Source organism: Verticillium dahliae, genomic scaffold, assembly GCF_000150675.1.
Source record: "Verticillium dahliae VdLs.17 supercont1.20 genomic scaffold, whole genome shotgun sequence".
Taxonomy (NCBI): Eukaryota; Fungi; Ascomycota; class Sordariomycetes; order Glomerellales; family Plectosphaerellaceae; genus Verticillium; species Verticillium dahliae.
Window position 1 is genome coordinate 526,606 of NW_009276967.1, and position 19,669 is coordinate 546,274.

A 19,669-nucleotide genomic window follows, 5' to 3' on the forward strand; every position below is an offset into this window, starting at 1 on the left:
CCGCAATCCAAAATTCAGAACACGCTTGCTTCGCTCATTTTATGCTTTGTTCCTTTTTTGCCATCTTCATCTACCCTTCAAAAGAGAACAATATTTCGAGGTTCATCTCCGGGAGGGGCCGACATCCCCATGGCCATCCTTGCATGTTCGTATGCCGTGGTGCTTGGAGGAATGCCATGTAGGACGGCCCCAATCCTGCGACGCGCAATGCAAGTTGAAGAAACCTCTCATTCAGGGTCTTCCGGACAGCTTGGACGGAGTCATATGCGACCGATTGAACAACAAAGCAGACAATCGCTCTCTTGCTTCTACCGCATCCCATTTCACCAGAACACGGTTCCTTGAGACCTCCATTTTGCATCGTACGAGCGGTTCCATAGTTGCTTGTCCTTCCTCGGTCACTGAATCTCCAAAGCTCGCTCTCCGGATGAATGCCGCCCTTTCGCCGAAGACCTTCTCACCCAGGTCCTTCCAGCAGATGTCGTTAAATGCCCCGCTCTTTCTCATGGAATAATCGAGCCACCAGTTTCCCAGCTTTGCCGCATGTATGATGACAAGGGAGATGTTAGCAGAAAATCTGCGCCCTTCTCTGCTTCTTCCATTGCCGAAAGCCGGATTTCGAGTCGTTGCTCATGTGGTTGCCCAACGGAAGATTTGACGGGCGACGTACTTGTTCCTGCAGTCTTCCTCTGCAGAGACCATGTCGTGCTGCTGGAAGACCAGCGTTGCCACCTGCATGTCAACTAGTTCGATGTACCACTCATCGGCTGTCCGATCCGTGGCCTCCTCAGGCGGGAAGATAAGGTTGGAAACATTCAAGAGATGCACATGTTTTTCATGTTGATAGTGATGGGATGTCCAGGTATTCGTACATCGAGGCCATAACAGAAGACCTCAGGGGACGCGCATTGGACATCATGCGCCACTGACACTCAGACGATGCTTGAGCAGTCAATTGCAGCCTCCGGGCCAGCGACTAGCAACGTCTGTAATCATCGTCAAGTCTGGACCTAGAGGTACCATAAATCAAGCGACGGTCGCATGCTTCGTATGTTTCTCAAAGTGATGTCGTGTATAAGGAAGTGCCCAAACGAGAGCTCTTCCTGACCATCATGCTAAAACATGATAGAGTTTTGAAAAGCGAAAGGAATATTCAACATCAGGTTTCCGCTGGTGGCCTTCCACCGGACAAGAAATCTGCCCTTGACGGACTATGCCATGTTTATGCATTAATGGGCCTCAGCTGAGGTGGACATCTTTCTTTCCCGCCAACACTGACCGTAAGTGATCGTGTGTAGTAGGGCATGTCGGGTGTGCCAGCTGCCCTTTTGTCTTATATTCAGCACAGCACTACTATGCATTATTTCGTCGTACATTATTGCATCTGCACTATAAAAAGGATGGACGGATCATCGGTCTGTATCTGGGTAAACCTCCAACACTAAGATCCATGGATGCATGTTGCAGATGTGTGAGACACTCCTATTGGATACCCCGAACCAGGATCTCGGTACCAATTCCAACCCCTGCTGTATGATAAGGTCTTGTCTTTTTTTCCCATTGCTATACATTAAACAGTAGTTCCCCGCCGTGATTCCCTCCAGAATATGTTCTCGCCATCAATTCCAATCTCCCTGGCTCATCAGCCAAGCGTATGCGATGGAGAACAAGGTAGGCTACCAAAAGTCGCCAACAGAGCGCGAGGATGACGTCGACGAGAGGCGGTCGACATCGCCAACTACCAGCGACGACTATGGCAATGGACTGCGACTAGGCGGCACGGGCCAGGACTGGCGCGACATGCAGCGACTTGGCAAGAAACAGCAGTTCAAGCGCAACTTCTCACTGTGGTCGGCCTTGGGCTTTGTTGCCATCTACATGGCAACCTGGGAGTTCGTGCTCGTCTCGCTGTCCGTCGGCTTCACGAACGGTGGGTTCGCTGGACTCTTCTGGTGCTTCATCACCACCACCGCCGCCTATTCCACCGTCGTCTTCTCCCTCGCCGAGATGGCGTCTATGGCGCCGACGTCGGGAGGGCAGTACCACTGGGTTTCCGAATTTTCGCCTCCGTCGTACCAGAAGGTGCTTTCGTACGCGTCTGGATGGATGAAAACGCTGGGATGGCTTGCCAGTCTCGCCAGCAGCGTCTACGTCCTCGCCTACCAGGTTCAAGCCTGTATCAACGCCACGAACCCAGACTACGCCTTCACCAGCTGGCAGATCACCCTCCTCATGTGGGCCATTCTCTTCCTCACTGTCATGTTCAACACCTACGGAACGCCGTTCTTCCCGCAGCTTGAGACTGCGAGTCTGATCGGTCACATTGTTGGCTTCTTCGTCGTCATGATTCCGTTGTGGGTGCTGTGCGACAAGAACTCAGCCCGAGACGTCTTCCTGACGTTTCAGGACCAGAGCGGATGGGACAACATGGGCGCTGCGTACTTGACGAGTCAGATTTACATCATGTGGTGCTGCTTCGGCTCTGATAGTGTTGTACACATCGCCGAGGAGGTAGAGAACGCGTCGATCGTGGTGCCGAGAGCCATGATATGGTCATATCTTGGCAACGTGTTCTTTGGGTTCATCATGCTCATCACAATGCTGTTCTGCATCGGGCCTATTGAGGATGTGGTAAGTTTCTCCCCCGGGTCCCATGTGTCAGGTTGTACCACAGACAATATTAAACATGTCCCCAGATCGAATCCGACTGGCCCTTCATTGTTCTCTTCGACAGGACGGGCTCAAGCGGCCTCAACCTGTTCTTCAACATCCTGCTCTGGGTGCTGATCTACCTCGGCAACATTACCGCTTTGGCGACTTGTGCTCGCGAGACGTGGGCTTTTGCCCGAGACAAGGGCCTTCCCTTTTCCGGCTTCATCGGACACATGTAAGAGTCTCCGATCGCCGCCAGAGAGTAGTAGGCCTCCCGTCGTTCCATCGCTGACATAGCTTGAACAGGGACAACAAGTGGAAGATTCCCTTCAACTCCGTGTACGTCATCTCGGGCGTCTGCGTCCTCCTAAGCCTCATCCAAATCGGCTCCGACGCCGCCTTCAACATCCTCGTCTCCCTCTCTACCCTCGGCCTCATGAGCACCTACATGCTCAGCATCGGCTGCGTCCTCCTCAAGCGCATCAAACACGAGCCCCTCCCCCCGGCACGCTGGAGCCTTGGGCGCTACGGCCTAGCCATCAACGGCTTTGCTTTCCTATACAGCGGCTTCATCGTTGTCTTCTGTTGCTTCCCTCTGTCTCTGCCCGTGGGCGTGGCCGACGCGAACTGGGCGCCTCTCATCTGGGCAGCCGTCATTGCTCTTGCCACCGTCATGTACGTTGTGCAGGGGAGGAAGACGTATACTGCGCCTGTTGATTTTGTGGAGGGCAGGAAGGCGGAGGGAGTAGAGCTACAACATTCTACTTGAAAAGGGGCGTGAGGGGTGCTTATTAGAGATGTCTCCGTAACGTTTAGCGTGGCAATTGCCCTTATTGGTTTTTTACCACATGGACACGTAGTTGAGACCGTGACGTCGTACTTGGTGGTTGAACACAACCCTAAGGAAGGGAGCTCGTTCCGCCCCTGTTTTATCGACTGCGACGAGCTGACAATTCTGAAAGGGGATGAATTACATCATACGCTCAATATGCTGGATCACAGTTCGTTGACCTGTTTCATGATCGTATGATGGAGAGGAGACGCTTCAAGGTATGGAGGCCAAAGAACCCAGTTTCGAGTACGTATATTTACCAATTGTTAGAGCTCGTTGGTCGATGGCCGCGCTCTGCTTGTAACCCCCACAATACTATGACTTCAGCTCTATTCCCTTTTATCGCCACGATCTCTTGTTGACTGGTTTATGCATAGAAGACGGAGAGAGTAGTTGTATGTGGCGGTGATGAAGGGTTCTGGCAATGGGACTCGTCATCTCAAGGTTGGCGACCTTGTGTTCTAGCTGCTTGCTGCTTCGTAGAACCGCATTCTGAGAACCTCCGCATCGATGCATACATGGTTCGTGAGGCTTCGTGTCGCAAGGATATGATTCGGCCCCTTTACATATCGCCATTTCTCGTGATAAATTTGCGCTTTTGATGCTATCTTTGTGGCAAGCAGACAAGTACCTAAGGGGCAAAGGCGCCGTGGGTTGGCCCTCCTCGGGAACAACGGTGCTGAAGCGGGGCAGCAAGCCGCTGCGGGACCCCGACGCAGCTATGCCACGGCACCAGTGTCCCCGCTCCGTGTCCAGTATGACATGCTGATTGAGAGCTCCATGGTTGAATCAGGACTTCTCTAAGGACTGCGAGGAAGAACTAAGGCGACAATGGGAACCTCATTAGTCGGTGTCAGATCAGTAACCATAAGGCCCCAGGTGGAAAAAGAATGGGCCGTAAGAGGCCGTATGTGTCGAGCCCGGAGATGAGCCGTCACAATCGCACGGCAGGTGGGAAGGAACCCTCACGTCAATGATACAGAGCAATTGTCACAATGCTGTCTTCATGTTGGGGCATCAGTGGCTTACGGATGATTTCCTGTGACTGATGGCGCCGTTGCATGCCGACAAGATTCAATCTCAAGCCGAAAATAGGCGACTCTGGACGGAAATGAGATGAGAAATCATTGAAGGTTGAGATTGAGATGGTCGCGTACACCGCTCGAAATTCGATGTTAGGCCTCGGTGAGAAGATGGTCCAGTCGGTGACGATACTGATAAGAATCGACAAGAGTGGGGCAGCGATACCGGTCGCAAATTCCAGCTCCCAAGTGCCGACTCATAGCTTCGACTCATCTATCTTGCCCATCCATCACTCACCCAATTGGCACCAGAAGACGCCCATTCACGCCAGTTTTGCTCGTAGGCGTGCCCGGAGCACTCCTCAAGCGATCATGGCCGCCTCATTCAAGGCACTGCCTCAGCAATTGACCCTGACCCGCTCCTTCGCCCGCTGCTACTCCGTCTCCGCCGAGAGCATCCCGGCGGCCAAGAAGAAGTATGTGCCCACCGAGGGCAGCTACCCGCGGGGCTTCCAGGCGAGCGGCATCCTCGTGGGCGTCAAGCCGGGCAACAAGACCAAGCCCGACCTCGCCTTCCTGACCTCGGACCGCCCGTGCGCCGCCGCCGCCGTCTTCACGAAGAACAAGTTCCAGGCGGCGCCCGTGACGTTCAGCCGCGACCTCCTCCAGCGCCGCGGCAACCGCGGCATCCGCGGCGTGCTCATCAACTCGGGGTGCGCCAACGCCGTGACGGGCAAGGGCGGTCTCGAGGACGCGTCGCTCATGGCCAGGGCGGCGGACGAGCAGCTCGGCGGCGAGGACGGCGCGGGCTCGTCGACCATTGTCATGAGCACGGGCGTCATCGGGCAGAGGCTGCCGATCGACAAGATTGTGGGCAACGTCGGGGCGGCGCACGGGGCGCTGGGCTCGCGGCACAAGGACTGGCTCGCGTGCGCGACGGCCATCTGCACGACCGACACGTTCCCGAAGCTCATGTCGAGGACCTTTTCGCTGCCGTCGTCGCCGGGCGTCGAGTACAGGATGGCCGGCATGACCAAGGGCGCCGGCATGATCCACCCCAACATGGCGACGCTTCTGGGCGTCGTGGCGACCGACGCGCCCATCGCGCCGGGCGTCATGCCCTCGGTGCTCAAGCACGCCGTCGACAGGTCGTTCAACAGCATCACCATTGACGGCGACACGTCGACCAACGACACGGTGGCGCTGCTCGCCAACGGTGCTGCCGGCGGCCAGGAGATCAGCTCTGTCGACTCGCCCGACTATGCGGCCTTCCAGACTGTGCTGTCTGACTTCTCTGCCGACCTCGCCAAGCTCATTGTCCGCGACGGCGAGGGTGCCACCAAGTTTGTCACCATTCGTGTCGTTGACTCGGCGAGCGAGGAGGCGGCGCGCAAGGTGGCCAGCACCATCGCGCGGTCGCCCCTCGTCAAGACGGCACTGTACGGACGCGATGCCAACTGGGGCCGCATTCTGTGTGCCACGGGCTACGCTCTCATCTCGGAGCCGGGCCAGGACATCAACGAGGTGGCCTCGATTGTGTCGGAGAAGACGAATGTGTCGTTCGTGCCTACAGACGGCAGCGCTGAGCTGAAGCTGCTGGTCAACGGCGAGCCGGAGACGGTGGACGAGGCCCGCGCCTCGGAAATTCTGGAGCTCGAGGACCTGGAGATCCTGGTCAAGCTGGGGACGGGCGATAAGCAGGCAACGTATTGGACATGCGACTACAGCCACGAGTACATCACCATCAACGGCGACTACCGAACATAGGGGGGGGTCCGTAGGAAGTGGTACGATGGTTGTATTTGGTAGCACTACTTGATTTCCAGCCTATAGAATGTTCATGGCCTGTTCAATGTGCCTTGTCTTGATCCTCTGCTGATTGGGCTGTGACTTCGGGATATAATTCCAGGACCCTCACCCATTGGTGAACCCCCCATTGCCCCCCCCCTGCCCCCCTCGCAACGGTGTTCGAGGTTCGAAGCTAGTACATGTACAGTCAGCAGCCGAGGCCCAGAGGCGGGGCAATGGCACCACCCCCTGGACCTTCTGGACCTTCTGGACCTTCTGCAGCCTACAGGCGGCCAACCCCAGACAAAGCTGTTCTTAGCGGCCAGATCCCCGCCCCAGCCCGCCTCGGCCGGGGGTCTCATCTCCAATCGAACCTCGGCTGCCGACCTCTACTTCATCTACCGTGTCCCACTCGCTGCCCTCTGCATCTCCATTCTGAGAGCTTTCATCAACATCACGACGGGAACCATCCAAATTCACGACCTGAAAGGACCCAGTCTCAAACCCACAACACTCTCTCTACCTCTCCCACCAGAAGCCAAGCAGCATCCTTTCACAATGACGTCCAAAGTCCCTGCGATTGTGAGCAATCCCCCATCCCCCCACTCCAGAAATCGCATGATGTCAGACCTCCTGCTCACACACCACGGCCCAGGTTCTCAATCGCCTCAGCGAGCGGGCCAAGGAGACCCTTGACAAGGTCGCCAAGTTCGTCGAGGAGGACTGCATCCCGTAGGATCCCCGCTGCCTGCTTTTGCCAGAGAGGCGAATGTATACGTGTGTGTGTGTGTGTATGTGCTGAGCTGACCCGTGGAAACAGCGCCGACCCCGTTCTCGAGGCACAGATTGGCGAGGGCGATAACCGCTGGAAGAGCCACCCTTCCATCGTCGAGGACCTGAAGGCCAAGGCCCAGAAGCTCGGCCTCTGGAACATGTTCCTCCCCAAGGGCCACTACAAGGAGTCGCCCGGCTTCACCAACCTCGAGTACGGCCTCATGGCTGAGTGGCTCGGCCGCTCCCGCGTCGCCTCCGAGGCTGTCAACTGCGCTGCCCCCGACACGGGCAACATGGAGGTCCTCGCCAAGTACGGTAACGAGGCGCAGAAGGCCCAGTGGCTGAAGCCTCTGATGGACGGCAAGATTCGATCCGGCTTCCTCATGACGGAGCCCGACGTCGCTTCGTCTGACGCGACCAACATTCAGCTGAGCATCCGCAAGGAGGGCAACGAATACGTTCTGAACGGCTCCGTAAGCACTCTGACGCACCGAACGAGAAAAACAGTGCCCAACCCCCACTAACGCTTCCTAGAAATGGTGGTCCAGCGGTGCTGGTGACCCCAGGTGTTCCATCTACATCGTCATGGGCAAGAGCGACCCCAACAACAAGGACCCGTACAGGCAGCAGTCCGTCGTGCTTGTGCCCGCCGACACCAAGGGCATCACCATTCACCGCATGCTCAAGGTTTACGGCTACGATGATGCCCCCCACGGCCACGGCCACATCACCTTCAAGGACGTCCGCGTTCCCGTCAGCAACCTCGTTCTCGGCGAGGGCCGCGGTTTCGAGATCATCCAGGGTCGTCTTGGACCCGGCCGCATCCACCACGCCATGCGCACCATTGGCGCCGTAAGTTTCCTGCCTTTGCCTTGCATTTGTCAGATTACGTTTAGGAGACGTGGCTGACCAGACCAGGCCGAGAATGCGCTCGACTGGATGCTCATGCGCATCAACGACCCCTCCAAGAAGCCTTTCGGCCAGCAGCTCGCCGAGCAGGGCGTCATCCTCGAGTGGGTCGCCAAGTCGCGTCTCGAGATCGACGCGGCACGTCTCGTGGTCCTCAACGCGGCCATCAAGATGGACGACCTCGGCCCCAAGAAGGCCCTCAAGGAGATTGCCGAGGCCAAGGTGCTCGTGCCGCAGACGGCGCTGACGGTCATTGACCGCGCCATCCAGACGTTCGGCGGCGCCGGCGTCTGCCAGGACACGCCGCTGGCGGCGTCGTGGGCGGGCATCAGGACGCTGCGGTTGGCGGACGGACCGGACGAGGTGCACCTCAGGCAGATGGGCAGGAACGAGAACAAGAGGGGCAAGGAGGTGACGGACAAGATCAAGGGACAGCAGGCCAAGACGCAGGCGTTGCTGAGCCAGTACAAGGTCCAGATCGCGCAGCCGGGGACCAAGATCAACAAGTCGAGGTTGTAGACGGTTGTGGGTTGTGACTCAGGCAGCGCGGGGCCCTCTAGGTTTCACTGTATTGTAAGCGATAGGATGCATCATCTGATGGGACATGGATCTGGGGATGGATCTTTGGAAAAGAGCTTCTGCCGGCGTGTCCAATTGAGAGAGCTGATTCGACAAGTCCCACTGTGATTTTCGGCGTGAAGCCTATACACCGTACGACAGGGCCGGTGTCTGTTGAGTTCTGGAACCATGACCCGAACCCTGTCTGCCATTCGAGCCTGATGAGTTGTCAACGAGCTAGGGGAGTCGAGCCTGTGGTTTCGACGCGGGCGGGCGACTGCCTGTCAATTGCAGTGGCCCCGGGGTCCATTCCAGCAAGTTGGGAGGGGCAACCGGGGGCAACGGGGGGCAACGGGGGGCAACGACGCTGCAGTGGGCTGGCCGGGGTCGGGGCCACCTGCTGCATTCCGGGTGGCACTTCACTCCCTGCACCCCCTGCACTTTTGGCCCTGCCAGTGCCAGGAGCTTCCTCCGTTGCCCCGCCGACCATGAAACTCGGTGCACTATGTACTTTGCCTCCCGCCCAGCGAGCTCCCAACCCACCAGGTCGGACCTCCTTCGGTGCACTTTTTCACACCTCCTCACCCGATATTACACACAATCCTGTCAACGTCATAACACCTCGTCGCAACAAACTGGACATTCAAATAACAGACCTGCTCCTCCGCATTGCGACTCTACATCCTTCGCTGTTCACACACATTGCGACCACAACCCTTACCACTTCCATACCAGACACTATACAACCTCTTCCGCTCGAGTCAGAAGGTCCATCTCCCTTGCTTCCCGTCGCAAAAAAACTTTGTGACTACGGCACACCCAGTCTTATATCTTTGAAGCAAAGAAGAAGAAAAAAAGAAAAAGACCTCAGCCAAAATGTCTTCCAACGTTCTCGCCGCCAAGGACGTCAACGCCCCCTTCGCCATCGCCGATCAGACCGCCGTCAAGGGCGACGTCAAGAGTATGGAGTACCACCGCCAAGTTCTCCAGAACAAGATGGAGCAGGAGAAGTACGCGCCTTCGCCGCCGCGCGACCACCCAGTCCAACGCAAACAGGAACGCGTCCTAACAAGCGACACCCACAGGTCCCAGCAGTACATCTCGCCCTCCGACAACATCATGAGCCCCTGCTCCGCCAAGCTCAACGCCCTGCGCAACAAGCAGATTGGCAAGTGAGTGCTGACCCTTTCTCCCAGAACTACACTTTCTTTCCATTGGGCTGTACTGACACAAGCTGCAGGGTCAAGCCCAAGTCGCTCTTCGCGCAGGCATCGTCTAAGAAGCTCGATGGCGACGCCCTGTTCGGCGCCAAATCTCGATCTATCCCCAAGGTCAACGACTCCTGAGCACACATGTCCCCTCATGCGTGTCTTTTGCGATTCTTTATGACTCGGGTATCGGTTTTGGGAAAGGTCACGACGGTTCGGTTTTGGGGCGACTACTTCCTTGTCTTGTTTTTTCGTCGTCCCTTAGAGAGGGGATGCTTTCTCCATTTTTTGCCTATCCCCGCGAGAGGGTATTGTCATTGGCGTTCAGGGCTTAGGGATCATTGGCCTACCAAGGCGTGTTAGGATAGAGAGAAGGATCACGACACGAAACGAACAAACTCTCGAGGGCTTCCTCTCCTTCCTTCCAGAGGGAGCCCTTTTCTCTCAGGCAATGTATTTACGGGCCTTTATGGATTAGCCTGGCTGCCGGCAAGGCGAAGAAGATACAATCATCTCCCTTTCCCTACCACCACTTTTTCGTCCCGTCCCCGTACTTCCTGTCATGTGAATCGCTCTATGCTTTCCACGCGCTCACAATCTCGACAACGTCCTCGTCCGCCACCAAGTGACTCAGTCCCACCCGCTGCGGCACATGCCTCGCGCTCGCGCCCCACACGAGCGCGTACTTGAACGTCTCCTTGAGCGTCCTGTGAATCTGGTCGCACACGTCCTCGATGGTGCTGTTGCTCCGCACAATGAGCGCCTCGCCAAAGTCGGGCTCGACGCCCTTGCGCTTCGTGTAGATGCGGATGAGCCGCAGCTCGTCCCAGCACCGGTCGACGACGTCCTGGATGCCGAGGTCGAGCTCGCAGCTCATGACGACCGTGTGCGGCTCGCGCGCGAGCTTGTCGAGAAAGTCGAGCGACACCGAGTCGATCTTGTTGTAGACGTACAGGCACTTGATGTACTTGCGGTGGTCCTTCATGATGACGTCGATGAGGTCGTCGACCGTCGCGTTCTCGTCGCGCACGAGCACCTCGCAGTTGAGAATCTTGTAGTCGCGCAGGATGTTGTAGAGCATCTTCTCGTCGAGGCGCTTTGGCGGGCTCTGGAACGTTATCTTCATGCCGCCTGCCTGCTTGATCTTGAGGTAGATGTTTCTGCGCCACGACAAGTCAGCGCGGTCCAGCATGGTATCGTACCATACCTGGGGGAAATCGCCAGCGGGCGCCGTCGGGGTTCACGTACGGTGGCTCGCGGTTGAGGCGGATGCCGACAGCTTCCAGCTCGGCCTCGAGCAGCGCGCGCTGCTCGGCGCGCTTCGTGGCGTCCAGCACCATGAGGATCATGTCGCTCGTCTTGGCCGCCGAAATGACCTGTCGTCCTCTGCCCTTGCCCTCGGCGGCCCCCTCGATGATACCCGGCAGATCGAGCAGTTGGATCTCGGCACCGCCGTACTCGAGCACGCCGGGAATGGCCGTCAGGGTTGTGAAGGAGTACGCCGCAACCTCGGACCTCGTCTTGGTGACTTTGGACAGGAATGTGGACTTTCCTACAGACGGGAAACCGACGAGTGCGATTCGGGCGTCACCACTTTTGCTGACGTCGAACCCGGCTCCTCCGCCACCGCCGGCGCCGGGGCCGGGCTCGAGGAGTTGTGCTCGGAGACGGGCGAGTTTGCTGGTATTGTTAGCCGAAACTGCCTCGTATGGATCGGATGCTGCCTTACCCCTTCAGAAGACCCAGATGATACTCTGCATGTCACTTTCATTACTATGCGATTACATTCGTTGGGCATGTCAAAGTAGCGTACCAGTTGCCTTGTTCTCTGTCCACAGTTAGCCATCGTCTGTCTTTGGATACCCAGGATCAGGTTTCCGAGCGTCTCAATAATCCCGAGATCAGGGGTACCAGGATGTGGAATGATGAACATGTTACGCCACATATGAGCGGGAGCTTACTCTGTGTTTTCCTCATCTCCTCCTCGATCCTGTTCTCAACATCAGCCCTCAAGCTTCACCGTACTGGTCGGCTGTCTCACTCCTTGATCTTCTCCGTGATGTTGACCATATTGTCGGCAGCGAGTTTTCACTCGGCTTGGACGATAACTGTGAGCTTGAAGTCGGAACGTCGTAAGAGTTGACAAAACGTCAACGCTGATACGGCGTCGGGCGATGCCTCGAAGGTCTTCCAGAAGATCGGCCTTCAGGGTACAAGCCTGAGTGCGCAACTGTCCGTCGGTTGGCGTCTTGAAAAGAATCTCGGGAATGATCAGCTTGTCGTCGACACGAAGCGCACAATGATCGACCAGAAGACTTCGTGAGGTTCATCCAAGGCGGGGCATCACTGACAGCCCACCCACACTGACGAGGGGTAGCGCGCCCAGGCAAAAAGTCCGGATGCGATTTGGGAGAGAGCTTATCTTATCACGATAAGATTTTCAATGCAGCGCGACCAGCCTCGCCCAACCGTCAGTGCGATCAATCTGCACGCAAGCACAACCCTCGACATCATAGCATCGACAACCCCGAGCAACGAGCTCTTTACACGAAGACGTCCGCAAGCCCGGCTCAACTCCCTGATTTCAAAATGTCAGACGAAGAAGTCGCTGTTGTCCCCGCGCAAGGCGACGACGCGCAAGATGCCACCGAGACGGCCCTGACGACCACGAGCACCGAAGTCGCCGCGCCGGCGGAGCGCAAAGTCAAGAAGATCATCAGGAAGAAGAGGCGTCCGGCGCGTCCTCAGGTTGACCCCTCCTTCATCACGTCCGAGCCGCCGCCGCAGACGGGCACCATCTTCAACATCTGGTACGCTCTGTCCCCATTCTCCCTCGTGACGCCCAAAGGCGCGTCGCTGACATGCACTCTCTAGGTACAACAAATGGTCCGGTGGCGGCCCGCGAAAGACAAGTACCTCTCGAAAACGCACGCCAAGGGCCCGTTGCAACGTCGCCAAAGACACGGGATACACAAAGAGCCGATAAAGGTGGTCGGCAGCTTTTTCTGCCTGTTCTTCGCCCGGGGCATCTGCCCCAAGGGCCAGGACTGCGAGTACCTGCACCGGTTGCCTGGCATTCACGACATCTTCAACCCGAACATCGACTGCTTTGGCCGGGACAAGCATTCCGATTACAGAGATGACATGGGAGGTGTCGGAAGCTTCATGAGGTGAGCATTGTCCAACCTGCGACGTAGTGCCAACTGACATGGGACAGGACGAATCGCACGGTCTATGTCGGCAGGATACACGTCAGCGACGACATTGAAGAGGTTGTTGCCAGGCATTTTGCTGAATGGGGCCAGATTGAGCGCAGTAAGTTTTGCTCGCCAACAACCGGCTCCGCAGTTACTAACTTGGCCAGCTCGCGTCCTGAACACCCGCGGCGTCGCCTTCGTCACATACAGCAACGAGGCCAACGCGCAATTCGCAAAGGAGGCTATGGCCCACCAGTCCCTCGACCACGACGAAGTCCTGAACCTGCGCTGGGCGACAGCCGACCCTAATCCCATGGCACAAGCCCGCGAGGCGCGCCGCATCGAGGAGCAGGCCGCCGAGGCTGTGCGCAGGGCTCTCCCGGCCGAGTTCGTCGCCGAGATTGAGGGCAAAGATCCCGAGGCCAGGAAGCGGAGGAAGATCGAGAGCAGCTATGGACTGGAGGGATACGAGGCGCCTGACGAGGTGCACTTTGCGCGTGGTGCCAACGCCGTCAACCCGGTCGGCCGACAGGGCTACGAACTGGAGCAGCAGCAGCAGGCCCTGCTCCTCGAGAATAACGGTGCCGTGCAGGAGCAGCAACAACTGCTGCCGGCGCCGGAGCAGCAGCAGGCGGGCGGCATCTTCTCCGGCAGCACCTTGGCTGCTCTGAACTCGGCCAGAATCTCAGTCGCTGCTCAGAAGCCGAAGGCTGCGGCGGCTGCCGGGCCGCTTGTGGGATATGACAGCGACAGCGATGAATAGGTGGTTTTCAGTGTACAAGATGTCTAATATAAGCGGCTGCATGATACCCATCTATGTTCTATTCGTGGCAGTGACGTTGTACACGTTGTATCGTGACATGTAAAAACACATCCTTAAAAGAGCTGGTCCAGCCTCGCACCCTATGCATGTGTTCTAGCTGTTGAAAATTCGCGAATAGAGCAGCTCGTGCCTCCCGATCCACAGGTCCATGATGGGCATCGTCTGCCCCGCCTCCTCCACCGGCGTCGCCCACTCCCTCTCGATAGCCGCGGCGATCATCCTCGGCACGTCACCACTGCCCAGCACCTTTTGCGCCTGGTACGGCCCGAACATGCTCGCGCGCACCGCGGCAGACACGAGCGCCTTGATGTGGCTGAGCATGAAGACGTACGCCGTCTGGTGCAGCGTAAGGCCGACGAGGCTTGCGACTGCGCCAAAGAGAGGGGCGAGATGGGCGTGGGCTGCTGGTGGCAGGTCGTGACATGCTCCCGCTGGCGTCTTTGCTGAGGAAGAGGCGGACGAGGCAGAGTTGCTGGCTCGTAGCAGCGCGGCGTAGGGCTTCAGAGCCTCAACAGCATGGTGCGGCAGCGAGGAGGCGAAGCTGCGCTCCCAGATGGACAGCAGGGCGCGACCCTGGGCGATGGAGGCACGGCGGCCGACGGTGCAGATGATGGCGGCATCAAGTGTGTCGTCGAGAGTGGCCAGCGCAGAGGGGTCGCGGTACGCGGCGAGGACAAAGGGCAGTGTGGTTGAAGCGTAGGAGGAGATTGACTCGGGCAGGAAGACGCTGAAGGTGGCAGAGTTGCGCGGCGTATGGGCTAGATAAGATTCGAGACCGCTGCTGAAGGCGAAGGAGCCGAGTGGCAGGGCTGAATCGGAGAGCAAGAGGATGTAATGATTTGCTGAGGAGAAAGCATCTGGCACGGCTGTGAGTTAATGGCTTGAGTTGCTGGTGAGCGCTTCACTCACTGAGCGGAATTTCAGAAGGTCGATGAACGAGGGTCGTCTCAGTCTTAGCCTTTTTCTGGAGACGTTGCCTCGCGGCGGCCAGTTTGGCCTCGAGCTCTGCTATCTCATGCTGGGTATCCTCAATGGACTCATCGTGTTCTGAATCCATTGAGCGGTTGCTGGTACAGGGAGTGCCTTATCATGTCCTTGATTGTAGAAATCATCTTCTGCCGGACTCGGATATCAGATCGAGGGTCTCCATGTAGAGGAAGCTTTTGGGTGGTGCATTAGCGGCGCGATAGCGGAATGTCCACTAAAAACCGACCAGTGTGATGCAAAGGGCCGCCGTAGACGTTCGGGGTCTGTACTCGGCGTCTGGCATCATAGATGAGCCCATGCTGACTTGACATCGACTTTCTCTTCAACCACCTCAATACAGGTCAATTCAGTGCCTGCAACGACGAGAAACGTTCCTTCATTGTGTACAGATCACTTTCAGCTTCAATAACACAAACCCCAGGATAGTCCTCTTCTGGACCAGCCCAAGGTCGGCGAATGGTACCCCACCGCGCGCCTTGTACCTTGTCACACGACAAACTGGCCAGAGCTCCAACAACCTCGCAAAATGCCTTCACACAGCCCATTGCAAACCACCGAGGCCAATGAAGCCGCGTGGGAGGCTACGAGGGGCGCAGTCGCTGGCGCTGCGAGATGGGGACTCGTCGCTGCTGTCTTTGGTGGTGCCGCACAGTACTTCTCGCCATTATACAGGGGCATGACAATTCAGTTCAAGATGTAAGTCACGAGCCCTTCCTTGAGCCCATGTGATCCAGGCGACCTAATCTCGCCCAGCTACATCCAAATGTCGGGCATGGTGTTTGGTAGCATGATCGAGGCCGACTCACGGCTACGAGAGTACGAGGCCCGCATGAGGATGCAGCGGCGCATCCTGAGAGACCGGGCAAAATGGAAGGAATTCGAGGACTCCTATGCGGAGCCAGAGCCCAAAAAGAGCGACAATTGAGGTAAAAAGTCATGTCTAGAAAGGTCAACGATTGGGTCACATCGAAGAGCCACATTATGGACCTGTCTTTGTAGACCTCTGTACAATATCATAACCGTTGATCCCTGGTTTTTGGTGTATCATTCTCAACCCCGAGGCCCAGTCCAACGCCGATTCATGCATTTCATCACATCCACTGCCTAGTTCGCCTGCAATGGCGTTCATTTGGTCGCCACCTCGAACCGCTTCGGGTCCATGTTGATCTTGCAAAGCCGGACCACGCACCCGCTCAGCTGCAGCAGCGTCTGCACGCCCTCCAGCACCTTCATGTGCGTGAAGCCAATCTCCTTGATGAATTCCAGCTTCGAATGCTCGCTCAGCGTTGGGATCGTCTTTGTGACCTTGAACATGGTACTGATGATGTCGTGGCTTGAGTAGCCCAGGTCCCACAGCTCCCGCAGGATATCCAACGCAGAGTTGACGTTTCCCTCGTAGCAAGCCTTCAGCATCGCCTGCACCTTGACAGGATGCGGGCTGTCCACAATCTTGAAGACGTTGTCTCCGCTGACGAAACCGAAGCCCGAAAAGGTACTCTGCAGGTTGTTGATGGCTTGTCTCATGTCTCCCTCGGCAGAGAAGACCAGTGCCGCCAGTCCGTCGTCGCTGTACTGCACACTCTCTGCCTCGATGATCTGCATGAGCCTCTTGACGACTTGCGCGTCCGTGAGTCGGCCGTAGCGTAGGATGGCGCATCGCGACTGCAGCGGCTCGATGATCTTGTTGGACTGGTTGCAGGCGAAGGCGAAGCGGGTCGTGTTGGAGTAAATCTCCATCGTACGGCGGAGAGCCTGTTGCGCGCCCGATGTCATACTGTCGGCCTCATCAAGGATGACGAGCTTGTGGCGGCCCTGGGGGAGGGTGACTTTCTTCTGGGCGAAGCCCTTGATGCGGTTGCGGACGACGTCGATGCCTGGAGCCAGCTGTTAGCGACGTGCAGAACTTGAGAAGGAGCGTAGCTGCGGCGTACCTCGCTCGTCACTGGCGTTCAGTTCCAACACGGCTTCTTTGTACGACTCTCCGAGCAGTTGCCGTGCCAGGCAGAGTACGCTCGTTGTCTTTCCGATACCAGGCATGCCCGAGATGATGACATGCGGCATGTTGCCCTCCTTCGCAATAATCTTCAATCGTTCGATCGTTTCCGTGTTGCCGACGACATCATCGAGGAATACCGGGCGATACTTTTCGACCCTGCAAGCATCGTGAGCTTCCTTCAGCTTGTTGCGGGGGGTTCTGACTTTGACTTACCAAGGGAGCTCGTATGTCGGAGCGCCATTGGCAGTTGTTGAGACTGCTGTCGTGGCTACTGATAATGACGACTCTCCCGCCTCCTCCGGCTTTTGCACGTTCTTCTGAGCCGGCATCGTGTTGTATCTGTCGGTTGATTCCCTGGTCAGGAGGCTGTACAAGAACCTACTGAGCACTGAAGAAAGTCCGTGGCATGGTAGGCACTTAACGCGAAGGGAGGGCGACGCGAAGACGCGCGCACAACGCTAGACCCTATTCGTGCAGACGCCCCACCACAGCTTCAATCCCCATCGACATGAACTTGCGGTGATGCTTTACACTCACAGCACATCAAATACATTACTCACAAATCGCACCGTGAGAACCTCAATATTCGATGTCATATCCCTTAATTCATTGAAATCCATCATGCTTTTGGCTATCTGCTTCAATCATCATCCAGGTCGACCGCACGCTTCTTCGCCTTTCCGTTCTTCGGGCCACCCTTGAAGTGCTTTTTGCTCGACATGATCTGCACGTCCTTGGGGTCCAGCCCATTCTCCAGCGCGACGATCGCTCTGGCTTTCCTGCCGCTCAGTGTCTTGGGTCCTGCTTTGCCTTGTTGAGAATACTGGTGGCTGAAAGGCATCTTGAGATGGCCTGAGCTACTGCTGCCAGGGCCGAAGAAGCCGCTGTCGATTTGCTTCGACTTGGGACCCGCAGGCAACGCTACAAAGTCAGAGGCCATGGTTGATTCGTCGTCTCCCGCAATGCTCAGGTCCTCCATCACAGGAACGAGATGGCCGCGGCGGTGCTCGGGCAGGTGCTCGTCGTCGTAGAGCTCGGAGTTGAACTCCTTGGCGTCGACCGTGTTCGGGGGAGGCTGGCAGAACAGGAGCTTGCCTGCAACGTAGTCCTTGAGGATGTAGCGTGCAGCTCTGGACTCGTCAGGCTGTCCAAGACCCTGCGTCTGGTATCCACGCGCCCTGGCGTACGCCCTCAAAAGCTCTGAGGCGGTGGGCTTGCCGGTACCGCCCTCTTCGAGCGCCCGGGTCCTGATGGTGATGCCGTACACAGCCTCGAGGAAGTGCTTGGGTATCCTGAGGGCGACGAGGCCAGCGGGGCCGGTGAACTCTCTCAACTGGTCGATGGGGAGGACACCGTTGCAAACAAGATCGGCCTTGGTGTTGGCGAAGTTGGGGAACACAAGACCTGGGCAATCGCAGAGAATAACCTTCTCGCTGAGGTGGATGGTCTGGAAATGCTTGGTCTTTCCCGGTGTTGAGGATACAGACACCTTCTTGGCTCCGATGAGGGCGTTGATAGTGGATGACTTTCCGACGTTCGGGTAGCCGACGAGACCGACCGAGAGCTTGTGATCCGGTGCTGGTAGGAAAGGGTCAGCGGTTCTTCTCGTCATTCACACGCTTCGTAGAGAACTTACCGGCATCCTTCGGCGCGTGGCTCAAGAAGATGTCCTCCAGCTCCTCGACCGTCAATATCCTGATATCCTCATCATCAACCTCGACATCTGCCTCTTCTCCAGCCTCCTCTTCTTCCTCGCTCGACTCCTCCGACTCGTCCTGCTGCTCGCCTGCATCCCGTTGCGGGGCTTTGGAGCTTGCGTCCTGCGACTCGGCCTCGGCCTCTGCCTCCTCTGCCTCGAGAGCCTCCTTCGCCAAGAAGGCTGAGAAGAATTTGTAGGCGATACCAGTCTCCTTCAGGTATTTCGCCCAGATCCTTCGTTGCTTCACTGTCATCATGTCGGCCTTGTTGATGAGCAGCAGGTTCTCCTTCCTCTTATCGACAGCCTTGACGTAGCTGTCAAGATCGTCGGATCGGAAGAGGAGAGGGTTACGAGCATCGACAATCTGCACGATGAGATCGGACCTCTCGATGACACGCCACAGTTGCCTCCACACCTCGAGATTTCGCTCAAACGGAGTCATAAGCAGGTCGTTGTTCTCCTGGAGCTCGGCAAGGCCTCGGCGCCAGTCCAAAAAGCTCTCGCGCTCGAGGGTGTCGAGCTGCTCGGGTGTCGTGGACTCGTCCCACTTCGGTCTCCTCGGCACCGTCAATTTGCCCTTGTGAGCCCGCTGCTTGCCCAGGACGTCGCGCTCCTCGGCGCCAGAAAGGAGGTAAGGGTTCTTCTGGTCAGTGTGAATGATCTTGATGTTGCTCGTCTTCTCAGCAGTGAAGTCTGTTCCGGCGAGCTCAGCCGTCGCCAGGAACTCGTCGAGAGCGCCCTGCTCAGTGACGGATCGCATCTTGACCCATGAGGCCTCCTTCTTCTCATTCGTGACGTACTAGAACCCATGTGAGATGATGTTGCCGACTGAAGCACATGGGTACTTACCTCCTCTCCAGTCGCATGGTTGATACGCGTGATGGCGGAACCCCTCTTCCTGTCCTGGCCGTTTCCTTTGCCGAAACGGTCATTCATGAGGGTATTCCCCAGACCAAGGGTGTTCTTCTTCGCTTTCGGCATCTTGAGATCGATCAAAGGTAACACACTCAAGTAATATGACTATTGTCGATGGTGGTGAAAGGGTTGGGTTCAGCAGAGCGGTCGAGGATGAGTCGCCGTTCGTACCTGATATTGCCCCGCTGAATAATGCGACGCGGGGCAAATTTTCTGTTTCGACGTCATTTGGCCCATGTTCGCACTGTCTTGGAGCCTAAATGACACCAGCAGCACAGTGTTATCGCTCAGCCTTGGGTGATTAGATAA

The 19,669-nt window shown here is 57.0% G+C and overlaps 11 protein-coding genes across 11 annotated transcripts; 7 read left to right on the forward strand and 4 right to left on the reverse strand.

Annotated features, from left to right (window-relative positions):
• Positions 1–21: 21 nt before the first annotated feature.
• Positions 22–1,044, forward strand: VDAG_08460 (uncharacterized protein). Its single transcript, XM_009660185.1, has 2 exons — positions 22–362; positions 416–1,044. Exons 1-2 carry the CDS (start codon positions 152–154, stop codon positions 745–747), a joined length of 543 nt encoding a protein of 180 aa, XP_009658480.1. The 5' UTR covers positions 22–151; the 3' UTR covers positions 748–1,044.
• Positions 1,045–1,659: 615 nt separating this feature from the next.
• Positions 1,660–3,401, forward strand: VDAG_08461 (uncharacterized protein; the record flags this gene model as incomplete). The annotated part of the gene is made up of 4 exons (XM_009660186.1): positions 1,660–2,631; positions 2,697–2,887; positions 2,959–3,327; positions 3,380–3,401. The coding sequence occupies 4 exons, from the start codon at positions 1,660–1,662 to the stop codon at positions 3,399–3,401; spliced, it is 1,554 nt and encodes a 517-aa protein (XP_009658481.1).
• Positions 3,402–4,878: 1,477 nt separating this feature from the next.
• VDAG_08462 (arginine biosynthesis argJ) lies at positions 4,879–6,273 on the forward strand (the record flags this gene model as incomplete). The annotated part of the gene is made up of 1 exon (XM_009660187.1): positions 4,879–6,273. The coding sequence occupies one exon, from the start codon at positions 4,879–4,881 to the stop codon at positions 6,271–6,273; it is 1,395 nt and encodes a 464-aa protein (XP_009658482.1).
• Positions 6,274–6,852: 579 nt separating this feature from the next.
• On the forward strand, positions 6,853–8,496 carry VDAG_08463 (acyl-CoA dehydrogenase family member 11; the record flags this gene model as incomplete). The annotated part of the gene is made up of 5 exons (XM_009660188.1): positions 6,853–6,876; positions 6,950–7,026; positions 7,115–7,541; positions 7,603–7,920; positions 7,987–8,496. 5 exons carry the CDS (start codon positions 6,853–6,855, stop codon positions 8,494–8,496), a joined length of 1,356 nt encoding a protein of 451 aa, XP_009658483.1.
• Positions 8,497–9,230: 734 nt separating this feature from the next.
• Positions 9,231–10,267, forward strand: VDAG_08464 (uncharacterized protein). Its single transcript, XM_009660189.1, has 3 exons — positions 9,231–9,545; positions 9,621–9,707; positions 9,776–10,267. Exons 1-3 carry the CDS (start codon positions 9,412–9,414, stop codon positions 9,879–9,881), a joined length of 327 nt encoding a protein of 108 aa, XP_009658484.1. The 5' UTR covers positions 9,231–9,411; the 3' UTR covers positions 9,882–10,267.
• Positions 10,268–10,317: 50 nt separating this feature from the next.
• On the reverse strand, positions 10,318–11,813 carry VDAG_08465 (GTP-binding protein; the record flags this gene model as incomplete). The annotated part of the gene is made up of 5 exons (XM_009660190.1): positions 10,318–10,903; positions 10,992–11,423; positions 11,473–11,497; positions 11,705–11,733; positions 11,785–11,813. 5 exons carry the CDS (start codon positions 11,811–11,813, stop codon positions 10,318–10,320), a joined length of 1,101 nt encoding a protein of 366 aa, XP_009658485.1.
• Positions 11,814–12,332: 519 nt separating this feature from the next.
• On the forward strand, positions 12,333–13,703 carry VDAG_08466 (pre-mRNA-splicing factor CWC2; the record flags this gene model as incomplete). The annotated part of the gene is made up of 4 exons (XM_009660191.1): positions 12,333–12,578; positions 12,618–12,913; positions 12,961–13,058; positions 13,108–13,703. 4 exons carry the CDS (start codon positions 12,333–12,335, stop codon positions 13,701–13,703), a joined length of 1,236 nt encoding a protein of 411 aa, XP_009658486.1.
• A 153-nt stretch (positions 13,704–13,856) lies between these two features.
• Positions 13,857–14,864, reverse strand: VDAG_08467 (uncharacterized protein; the record flags this gene model as incomplete). Its single annotated transcript, XM_009660192.1, has 2 exons — positions 14,673–14,864; positions 13,857–14,629 (listed from the first exon to the last, which is right to left on the reverse strand). The coding sequence occupies exons 1-2, from the start codon at positions 14,818–14,820 to the stop codon at positions 13,857–13,859; spliced, it is 921 nt and encodes a 306-aa protein (XP_009658487.1). The 5' UTR covers positions 14,821–14,864.
• Positions 14,865–15,276: 412 nt separating this feature from the next.
• Positions 15,277–15,675, forward strand: VDAG_08468 (uncharacterized protein; the record flags this gene model as incomplete). Its single annotated transcript, XM_009660193.1, has 2 exons — positions 15,277–15,446; positions 15,504–15,675. The coding sequence occupies 2 exons, from the start codon at positions 15,277–15,279 to the stop codon at positions 15,673–15,675; spliced, it is 342 nt and encodes a 113-aa protein (XP_009658488.1).
• A 200-nt stretch (positions 15,676–15,875) lies between these two features.
• Positions 15,876–17,136, reverse strand: VDAG_08469 (replication factor C subunit 4; the record flags this gene model as incomplete). The annotated part of the gene is made up of 3 exons (XM_009660194.1): positions 16,960–17,136; positions 16,682–16,902; positions 15,876–16,624 (listed from the first exon to the last, which is right to left on the reverse strand). Exons 1-3 carry the CDS (start codon positions 17,073–17,075, stop codon positions 15,876–15,878), a joined length of 1,086 nt encoding a protein of 361 aa, XP_009658489.1. The 5' UTR covers positions 17,076–17,136.
• Positions 17,137–17,386: 250 nt separating this feature from the next.
• Positions 17,387–19,426, reverse strand: VDAG_08470 (nucleolar GTP-binding protein; the record flags this gene model as incomplete). Its single annotated transcript, XM_009660195.1, has 3 exons — positions 17,387–18,324; positions 18,383–19,244; positions 19,295–19,426. 3 exons carry the CDS (start codon positions 19,424–19,426, stop codon positions 17,387–17,389), a joined length of 1,932 nt encoding a protein of 643 aa, XP_009658490.1.
• Positions 19,427–19,669: the final 243 nt, after the last annotated feature.